Here is a 10073-nt window from a genome sequence, read left to right as displayed (position 1 = left end):
GTTGCGATCCTGCTGGCTGACGACCGGGGACTAAAGCAGGTTTCTGGGGTTTTGTTTAGCTTCTATATTTGTTACATAGTTGCTTAGAGTTGCAGCTCAGAGGCCTGCAGCAGCAGGCGGGGAACGTTGGAGTCCTCCGTCTCTGAAGCAAGCAAGCCTCATGTTAGTTCAAGCTGCCTGGCTATCGGCCGCCATCTTGGCTGGCAGTTTATTTGCATATCGCCCTGATTAGCCAATGGGAAGGGTAGCAGCCATACGTTAATTACCACGCTTGTCTTTTATTAGATAGGATTCCCTGTCAGACTATAATCTATATATGTAAAAGCCTAATATGCTAAGTGTTCCACCGATTGGTCGACCACTCTACCAGTCACTATGATGCACACTGACCATGAGGGAGCAGACCATGAGTTTTGACCGGTAGGTTAGCTTGCTGCTGGGGTCCGGCCAATTGGGACTGGGCTAGAAGGGCTGGACACACTCTGGAGCCAACTTCGCATGGTCCCCCCGGGCCTCTAAAATATTTCTTCTAATTAATTTCCTTTCATTGTGCATGAATTCATGCACTGGGCCTCTAATAATGTCACTAAAGCAGGAAGGCATGATTGTCTCCAATTTATTACGAAAATTTCTGTTTTTCCATTCATGTTAGGTTTTTTCCAGTTTGGAAATGAAAAAAAAAGTACTTAATATCATATGAGTTCTGTCTTTTATCACTTCATTCATATATTGTTTTGTTACATAACAGGCAATCAGAAAAAAAATGGACCAATAACTCTTTCATAATTGTGTGGAGAGATTTGATAAGTGTCTCTCAGAAGGGAATAAGCCTCTCAACGGAGATAGGATTTTATAAGTGAAGGAAAAAGAAAGCAGCAACACCTATGACCCAAATGCCCTTCTTGTGTGCTATACCTACTATTTAAATGCATAAGATTGAAGGGATATGTGTTCCATATATGCTCCCAAAGCAAACAATATAAAAAATTTGGTGACAACTCATTTAAGAAAAAAAAACCCAAGTAAAAGTTATGGACTGCCTTCTTTTCTATACCTGGGGAAGGAACAAACATGAAATCCCTAGAGGAAATAAAACTTGAAAAGGTGGGGCCGAAACCGGTTTGGCTCAGTGGACAGAGTGTCGGCCTGCGGACTGAAAGGTCCCAGGTTTGATTCCATTCAAGGGCATGTACCTGGGTTGCGGGCACTTCCCCAGTGGGAGATGTGCAGGAGGCAGCTGATCGATGTTTCTCTCTCATCGATGTTTCTAACTCTCTATCTCTCTTCCTTCCTCTCGTAAAAAATCAGTAAAATATATTTAAAAAAAAGAAAAGGTGGGGAATGAATCTAAATTAAAAGGCAGCTGAAGAAAACATGGACATCAAAATAATAAGTCCTCCAAAATGGCCGGAACCAAAAATGAACTCACAGAAAGAGAAACTAAAAAAACAATCCCATTTACCATTTCAACAAAAAAAGTTAAGATACCTAGGAATAAACTTAAGGAGGTACAAGATATGTACACAGAAAACTACAAGACATTGAAAAAAAGAGATAGATATAAACAAGTGGAAGAATATACCGTGTTCATGGATTAGTAGAATCAACATCATTAAAATGGCCATACTACCCAAAGCAATCTATAGATTCAATGCAATCCCCATTAAAATACCAGCAGAATATTTTACAGACCTAGAACAAACTCTCCCAAAATTTATATGAAACAAAATGGCCAGGAAAATTTTAGAAAAACAATTTCCATAGGTTGTTTTCATAGGTTTTCCATAGGTTCAAAAATTGCATTAATATTCTCCTTAAAAATAAGAGCTTAAAGAAGAGGAAATTGCAAGGAAAACATATAACAAAAGGAGTTGGAAAATAGGCATGCTCAGCTAAAAAAAGAAATCAATAAAGAAAAAAATGAAACAATTACAGAGATTAACACCACATTAAAGGACTTAAAAATAAAGAGAACTGTAAACATTGTTAGGGAGCAAGATGAATGGGATTAAGGGGTCACACAAACAATAAAAAGAGTATTCATATCCTATATAATAAAAGCCTAGCAACCAAAAGGCGGAACAACCAGCCGACCAGTCGCTATGACATGCACTGACCACCAGGGGACAGACGCTCAATGCAGGAACTGTTCCCTGGTGGTCAGTGCACTACCACAGTGGGAGGTGCCGCTTGGCTGACCAGGACGAGTGGCTGCTCTCCCTGCAAACCCCGGGCCAACAGGCGGGAACCCAGGCTGCAATCATCGCCTCCTCACCCCAGGCTCCTCCTCTTCGCTTCCTGCTGCCTCCTCCGGATGCCCACAAGCCATGCAGCGCTGCCACTGGGCTCCAAGAACTGACCCTGGAGGCTGGGAGGGGGGTTCATGGCCTCAGGACTGAGGCCTCTCAGTGCTATTGTCCCTGGGCCTGGCCCTAACCGGGTCCCCTGGAGAAGTGTGTGCTCCAGCTCCGCAGAAGATGCTGGACCAGGGAGCAACTGCTCAGAGGGCAGGTCCACAGCCGTTCAGCAGACCGGGATGAGCAGCACTCCCACAGTGAGCCAATCCCCGCAGGCCATGCCCCCCACCAGTGCACGAATCCTGTGCCCCAGGACCTCTAGTAATAATATAAAACAAATTAACAAGATAGATTTTGAAAACAGACAATGACTTGATATATGCTTAACTGGTGTTCCTGCAGGAAAAACAAACAAACAAACAAACAGATCAAAGAGATAATAATTATTTGAAACCTAATAGAAGAAAACTTCCTTAAGTAAAGATTTGAATCATTAGCAAAAGAGCACATTTTATTCCAGGGATATGGTACAGAATAATCACCTGAAAAATATATCCTGGTGAAAATATCAAACGTAAATTAAAGAACCATTGGATATGCTGAGGCAGAAAAAGCAAAGGATACACGTAGTATAGGGTGAAAATGTACATGTACATATTTATTTAGGAAGTAAAGTGTGGCACCTATTTTTTTATTTGTGTTATAACAGCCATTTTTTGTAACGTTGTGGAACCTCTTGAAGGCAAGGGAAATATAGAAATCCCTCTGGCTGAGACTTAATGCTCCGATCCTGGCAACTTCGAGAAGACGCTGTGATATATTTTAATTTCATTTGTATCATGAAATTACCCCTGTATCTGACGACAGGCACACTGAACAGTGATTTGGTGTGGAGTGAATGTCACCCATGCAGGTAGCTGCCAAATTAATTTAAAAGAAATAACACTAAAGCTGATAACACCCGTTGCTGGGCAAATTTTTCAAAATAGAAAGCATACTAAAACAGGAGCAAAGAGATTGGATAATGAACAGGGCTCTGTTCTTATTTGGCCAAATTGATAAATGCAGTTCTGGAACTTCTGGAATCGTTCCTCTTACCAGTCATTAGGCAAGTGGCCAATATCCCGTTACTCAATTACAGACAAAGACCAACAAGATGCAAGCTTGCATTTTAATAAAGATTCTTTATGTCTGGAATAACAATATGTTTTGCTTTGCAACCTCTTTCATTGGACCTCATCTTAAAATCGGATAATACTAATTTCTACTTTATAGGGTGATTTAGCGATTAAATTAAAAACTGCTCTTAAGTCCTTAGCACAGTGGCTGGCGTGCACAAAGTCAACATTAGTGATCGGGGGCCCGTGCCGGGCACTGGTAGCGGGTGCAAGCAGTGGCCCTGGTCATTTGGTCTGTTTGCATATTATCCTTTTATTATATAGGATTTGTTCATTTCTCACCTCCTTCTAGTCCTCCTCCTTTTTCTCTTTCTCTCGTATTTGTCCTTTCTTCCTATTTTTTCTCACTTCATTTTATTTCCTCTATTTTAGTTTACTATTTTCTAGTTCAGCTTAATAAGATTGCTTATTTAATTAATCAGGAAAAACCTCAATTTTCGTAACTATAAAATGAGGGGGTTTGGATTGAGACGATCTGTAATTCTCTCTCCCGGGTCAGTTTTAATGGATCTATGAATTGGCATGACATGGTAATAATGGCCATTTCAGGAGGGGGGCAGCTGGAAATATTTAGGGACAAGGAAAGATGTCCAATAAGCTTGGTACCCAATGTGATCAGGATGTTCCAACTAATCTTCCGTCTCACACCACAGGAGTGCACAGAAGTATTGAGTGTTGCATTAGGGACATTAGGTAAAAGGCCTGAGGAAAGGTCAAAGTAAGTGTCAGATAACAAGTATTTTCTAGGCACCTGGTCCCTTTTCAAGGGACTGTAAATTAAAAATAGCCAATAAACTCCTTATATTCACGTAGTTTACATTTTAGTTCTTTCTATTAAAACTTTCCCCTTCAAGGGATGTTTTGAATGACTGCAAAAAAGAGAAGGCAAGGAAGTGGTCCTCTTCCCTGTAGGTAGTCGAGCATGTAGTTGGGTGCAGGGATCGCTTGCATTCTCTCATTGAGGATTAAAATTAGTAATGTTTGCCAAGGTGTAATGAACAAAAAGAAAGAAATGAAAGTAAATGCTAGCACATGAGTCTGTTTACTAACACCTTCAATTTTGATGTTCAAATATTGAATTTTGCATCAGTAAAGAGTCCGTGTTTTAAGAAATCCACATTCTAATTCACTGTTTCAATTGAATATAAAATCTTCTACCCATGGATATCACTGCACAAATAACTAAATCTTGTTCTCATTTGATTTTTGTTTTTGCAGCTTTTTTTCACTTTTAACTTGATAAAGTATGATTTCCAGAAAGATGAGCCCATTAGAAATGAACAAGGCTGGTGTAGTCATGTAAAAAAAGGTAAGATTCTTATATTTGAAGATGTCACCTCAGGCAAGGTTTCTGAATTTCCTTTTAAATTTAAATTTAGAAAAGAAAGAATGATTATTTCTAACAGGTAATATGACTTAACTGGAATTTCAGTGTTGGTAGAATGGTTTAATTATTAGACATTAGATGCCACAAATGAATCTCTCAGATGCTAAATTAAAATTTTAAAGGGATTACTGTTGGCCTCATATTTTTCTTAATCCACCATTTACTTCTGCTTTGCGACAGTGGCATATGTCCAATGTCCTACATCACCAACATTAAAATGAATGACTTAATTTAACATTCTAGGTGTAGTGGAGAATCGGGCAGACTTTAATTTAAATCTGGGCTTTCACATTTAGAAACTGTACTGCTTTGGGAAGGTCACCCAACCTGTCTGAGTCTCATTTTCTTCTTATGTAGAGTAGAGCTGACAATGCTCTTTTCATGGGGTTATTGTTGACAATTATTTGAGATGATGTATGCAAAGCCCTGCAGAGGGCTGGGCATGGGGCTTGTCACCCTTCTCTTCTCCCTTTCACTCCTCCTCCTCCACCACGGTAGACTTTCTTATAATTTTTAGTTAGAAATTTTTGGGTTTTTTAAAATCCTCACCAGAGGATATTTTTCCATTGATTTTTAGAGAAAATGGGAGTGAGGGGGAGAGAGAGAAACATCAATGTGAGAGAGAGACGTCAATTGATTGCCTCCTGCCGATGCCCCGACCAGGGTTGGGGATCAAACCTGCAACCGAAGTATGTGTCCTTGACCTGGAATCAAACCCGGACCCTTCATTCCACAGGCTGGTGCTCTATCCAGCTAGGGCTCTAACCAGCTAGGGCTTTAGTTAATTTTAATGAAAGCAAGTGCCCCAATTAACTTGCTGCTGCGTATCATCAATCTAGAAAATTAAATGTAGAGATGTGCACTTAAAATTGTTCAGCAGACCAGACTGAATAAATCAGGCCAAACTTACATTTTACTGCCTCAGAATATGTTTAAACTACATTTCAGAGATGATTTCCTTTAAATCTTTACTTCAGATGTGGAGGTAAATGCTGCAAAACTGATTGTTGTTTTGTTTTTCCTGGCAGCTGAAAGTATAGAAAAAAAATACAAATCTTATCTATAAAAAACAAGATTTCCCAATCCTCTGAATTTCAAGCCTGGGGATATTTATCAAATATCTTTCTCTAATTGAACTCTATAGATAGTATTCAAAAGAAAAGTCATTTCTAAGGAACTTCATTTCAACACACCTTGCTAGGTAGTGTGTGGTTTCTTTTTTACTTTTTTTTTTTTTTTTTTTACAATTACCGTAATATCTGATATTGGAACTTGAATCCCAGAACTGCTTACTACTATTTTGCAGTTCTAATTAAAGGTTACTAACTAGTTTATTTTCCCATTAAGGCATTATGTCTTGCTTAAATTGCCTGTAAATGACGGATAAAAATACACTATGACCTTTCAAGCATTTGCAATAATTGATTTCTAGAGAAGAAACTGTCACTTGTGTCCTGAAAAAGAAAAACAACATAAAATTTGAGGGAAATGTGAGGCTTGAAAATTCTGAATTATAGGGAATGTAGCCTGGTGGAATATGCAGTGAGAAGAGGCTTTGGAGTCAGGGTGTCCTGGTTAAAAGTTTCAACCCCCACAGTTGGCTGCGTGTGACACTGGGCAAATTACTTTTTCTTCCCCCGTTTTTTCAACTGTAAAATGAAGATTATAGGAGGGCCTCTCTTGCAGGTTTGTGATGAGAATCCAATGGGATACATATGTAAAGTGTTCAGAATAGTGACTGGTACCCAGAAATTGCTCAGTAAGTGTAATAATGAAGTTGATTATGACGATGATAATGATGGTGATGGTGATGGTGATGCTCGGGTTGGTAATGACAATGACCATGAGGGGCCTCTGCTGCAACAAAACAGGCTTGTGTGGCCACTGGTTTGTGTGTCTTTAGAAGCCAGAATGTCCAGAAGGAGTAGGAGTAATTGACAGTTGAATAGAAAGTTAAAAAAAAAAAAAGCTGGAATATAACCCATTCAACGCATCACAAAGACGTTCACTCGCTTCACAAGGGCCAAAGCCAGTCACCAATAACCTTGAAATCATCCGGGGCAGTGATTGCTGCTCTCCCTTGTCGTCCACCCTTCTCTCAGAAGTAGTTTTTCCCCTTGCAGATTGCTGGCCAAAATCTGGATTCATTTTAATAAATGTTATTGAAAATTATTTTTGATAATGTGTCTAAAATAAAACTAATTCCTTTCCTGTTTCATCTCTAGCCCATTGAGGATTTCCAGACTAACATACCAGAGGAATAAAACATTTTCCTAAACTTTTAATAACATATTAATTATATCAGAGACAGTATTATACAAAAACCTTGTTGCAAAAATCATTGAGACTTGAATTTGAGTACTAGGTTCATTCCTTTCTATCTGTTGGACTTTGGTAAATGACGTTACCCTTTTGGTCCCTAGTTTCTTCCCTGTGAAATAAGAATTATAATTATCAATTTCAAAGCATTTCTGTGAAGAATAAACAAAATGGCAATTTGGGGGCTTGCTACATAGGAAGGGCTCTGAGGCTTGCTACATAGTAAGTGCCCAGTAAATATTGCTGTTATCATCGCCTTTTTAAAATTATTATTATGGTTGTTATTTATAGAATTTCCATTATTAGCAGTGGTAAAATCTGCATAATCCAAAAGAAAAGTAGCCACTGTTCTATCCATGCAGGATGTAAAATAAATTTAACATACTTTCTTCACATTCCACTTCCTTTTTGTTAGTTTTCCCAAACTAATTTGCATTGTGGCAGTCTGTGAAAAGACGTGCTGGTTGTACTCGGAGCACCCAGAGTAGATGATGTTAAATATAATAAAATAAGTTCAGAGGAAAGGAAGATAGGCAACACAAGTTGTGTTGGTCAGATGAAAATTAGGTGTGTGCTTGGTGTGTATAATAATCGTTTTAATCCGATCACTAAAGGTGCCTTTCTCTCACAGGAGAACCTGGACTTCTCATTTCTCGAGTGAATGAAAAGAATCCCTTCTTTGGATATGTTGGGAATAAAAAGCACACTGAAAAGAAATTGTTACGTGATGTTTTCAAGAAGGGAGATGTTTACTTTAACACAGGAGACTTAATGGTCCAAGATCATGAGAATTTTCTCTATTTTTCTGACCGTATTGGAGACACTTTCAGGTATGAGACATCAGCGGTTACACTGCCTGTTCTGATTATGAACTGTGCTCTGAGCAGGACTCTAGGGAAGCATTATAGACCACATGCCCTTTACCTTCAGGGCAGATTCAATCATGTCTCCCTATTTAAAAACCTATCAGCCATCTGTTTCTAGATTGAAATATAAGTAAAATTTTGATGTCAATGTTTATAATTATTTTAACAAATCCATTTGGTCCAAATTAGTAAGCTCCTTTTTCTTAGAATATCAAACAGGTACAGAGATCTGAAGTCTAAATGGTAGGGTTAAAACCAATTTGGTCATATATGGTCTACTTCTTGATCTAGTGATAAAGATAATGAAACAGCAACATTTCCCTTTCTAGATTTTCTTTCTTAATACTTAAGATTATTTTTGGCTTATGACTTTATTTTACTTTCCTAATCAACGACTATAGAACAGTGAAGGACAGACAATAGACATTCAAAAATGCTTGAATGAATAAATGAACTATACTTCCTCACTTTCTTGTACCAAGTTAAGGAGCTCACACTATTTAAAATTATTTTAAGCCCTGCTGGCATGATTTAGTACTTGAACGTCAACCTCTGAACCTGGAGGTCATGGTTTGATCTGGTCAGGGCACATGCCCAGGTTGTGGGCTCAATCCCCAGTGTGGGGCATGCAGGATCAATTATTCTCTCTCATCGTTGATGTTTCTACCTATCTCTACCTCTCCCGTCCTCCCTGAAATCCATTAAAATTTCTTTTAATTAGAGTAAAATATCTATTCATATGCACCGAAAGAGCCAAAGGGATTAGTCCCTAGAAATCAAAAGGGTTCAGTACAGTGAAAGACAACTAACTATAGCTTTCCTTTCAGTTTTTTCTATCTGTCATTAGAGAGAGGGGACGTTTCCTACTTAACTGTTATTGTATTACAAAATAAAAAGGATTATCATGATTTTATTTTTATGACATATTATAAAAACATTTTACAGTAAGCAACTTATACCAATGAGACATAAAGTAATTTTAACTAAAAAATAGACACTGGATTTTGTTGAGTTATCACCAAAGTGCTTCCTTAGAATATGAATCTTGTTTTGAAAACTGCCATTATTTTCCGTCACTAGGTGCTTGCACAGAGCCAAGTGCAAGGCACTAAAACTAAAACTGGGTACCTAATTCTTCAAATATAGGTGTACTAACTGGAACTTGTTTTTTATTTAGATGGAAAGGAGAAAACATTGCAACCACAGAGGTTGCTGATATTATTGGAATGTTGGATTTCATACAAGAACCAAACGTATATGGTGTGGCAGTGCCAGGTATGAATATATTTTGGGTTTGGGAAGGATTCTCAGAGAGAATTGCCACCTTCCTTTAGTTTTGCGATTCAACATTTCTTACTAATTTTATATATAAGTTATCTCAGCCCTGTCATGGCAAATAATGCCCTAGGGCCACGGTCGGCAAACTGCAGCTCACGAGCCACATGCGGTTCTTTGGCCCCTTGAGTGTGGCTCTTCCTAAGCCTTAGGAGTACCCTAATTAAGTTAATAACCATGTACCTTCCTATATAGTTTAAGTTTAAAAAATTTGGCTCTCAAAAGAAATTTCAATCGTTGTACTGTTGATGTTTGAGTTTGCCGACCACTGGGCTAGAGCAAGCTAACCAATTTCATGGTCACATCAAGGGAAAAGTCCCCATTGAAATTTTTATGATTGTTGCTTCTTATTTTAGTATGGGTTGATTTTCTCCCCATTGAATTTTAATATATGTGTTTATTTTTAAGCAGACCCCAAACACTCTGGTCAGTGACTCAAATGCTTTTCAGTAGTCTATTATTTTTCTCTTTGAGACTGGAGTTTATACATGCCACTAAACAGAAACGTGTTCTAATTTAAATGTTTAAGAACACTGACTTGTAGTTAAGTTGAACCTTTTAAAAAATTATTTTTAAATTGTTTGGCCTCATTTATCTTTATAAATATGCATGTGAGGATTGTATCATGATGGTGGAAATGGCAAATAAAAGTGACCACCTTGAAATCACAGGACTCCTCACTTTTTTCTTT

At 38.1% G+C, this 10073-nt stretch overlaps 1 protein-coding gene across 1 annotated transcript in view; it reads left to right on the top strand.

The window, feature by feature from the left end:
• Window positions 1-10073, top strand: part of SLC27A6 (solute carrier family 27 (fatty acid transporter), member 6) — a 51262-nt gene that overhangs the window by 35843 nt on the left and 5346 nt on the right. Inside the window, exons 6-8 of the mRNA XM_006764367.2 lie at window positions 4694-4784; window positions 7813-8011; window positions 9225-9322. Coding sequence (XP_006764430.1) covers window positions 4694-4784; window positions 7813-8011; window positions 9225-9322 — 388 coding nt within the window. The remainder of the gene's footprint in view (window positions 1-4693; window positions 4785-7812; window positions 8012-9224; window positions 9323-10073) is intronic.

This window comes from Myotis davidii, unplaced genomic scaffold, assembly GCF_000327345.1.
Source record: "Myotis davidii unplaced genomic scaffold, ASM32734v1 scaffold159, whole genome shotgun sequence".
Classification (NCBI taxonomy): Eukaryota; Metazoa; Chordata; class Mammalia; order Chiroptera; family Vespertilionidae; genus Myotis; species Myotis davidii.
This window is presented reverse-complemented; position numbering and strand designations above follow the sequence as displayed.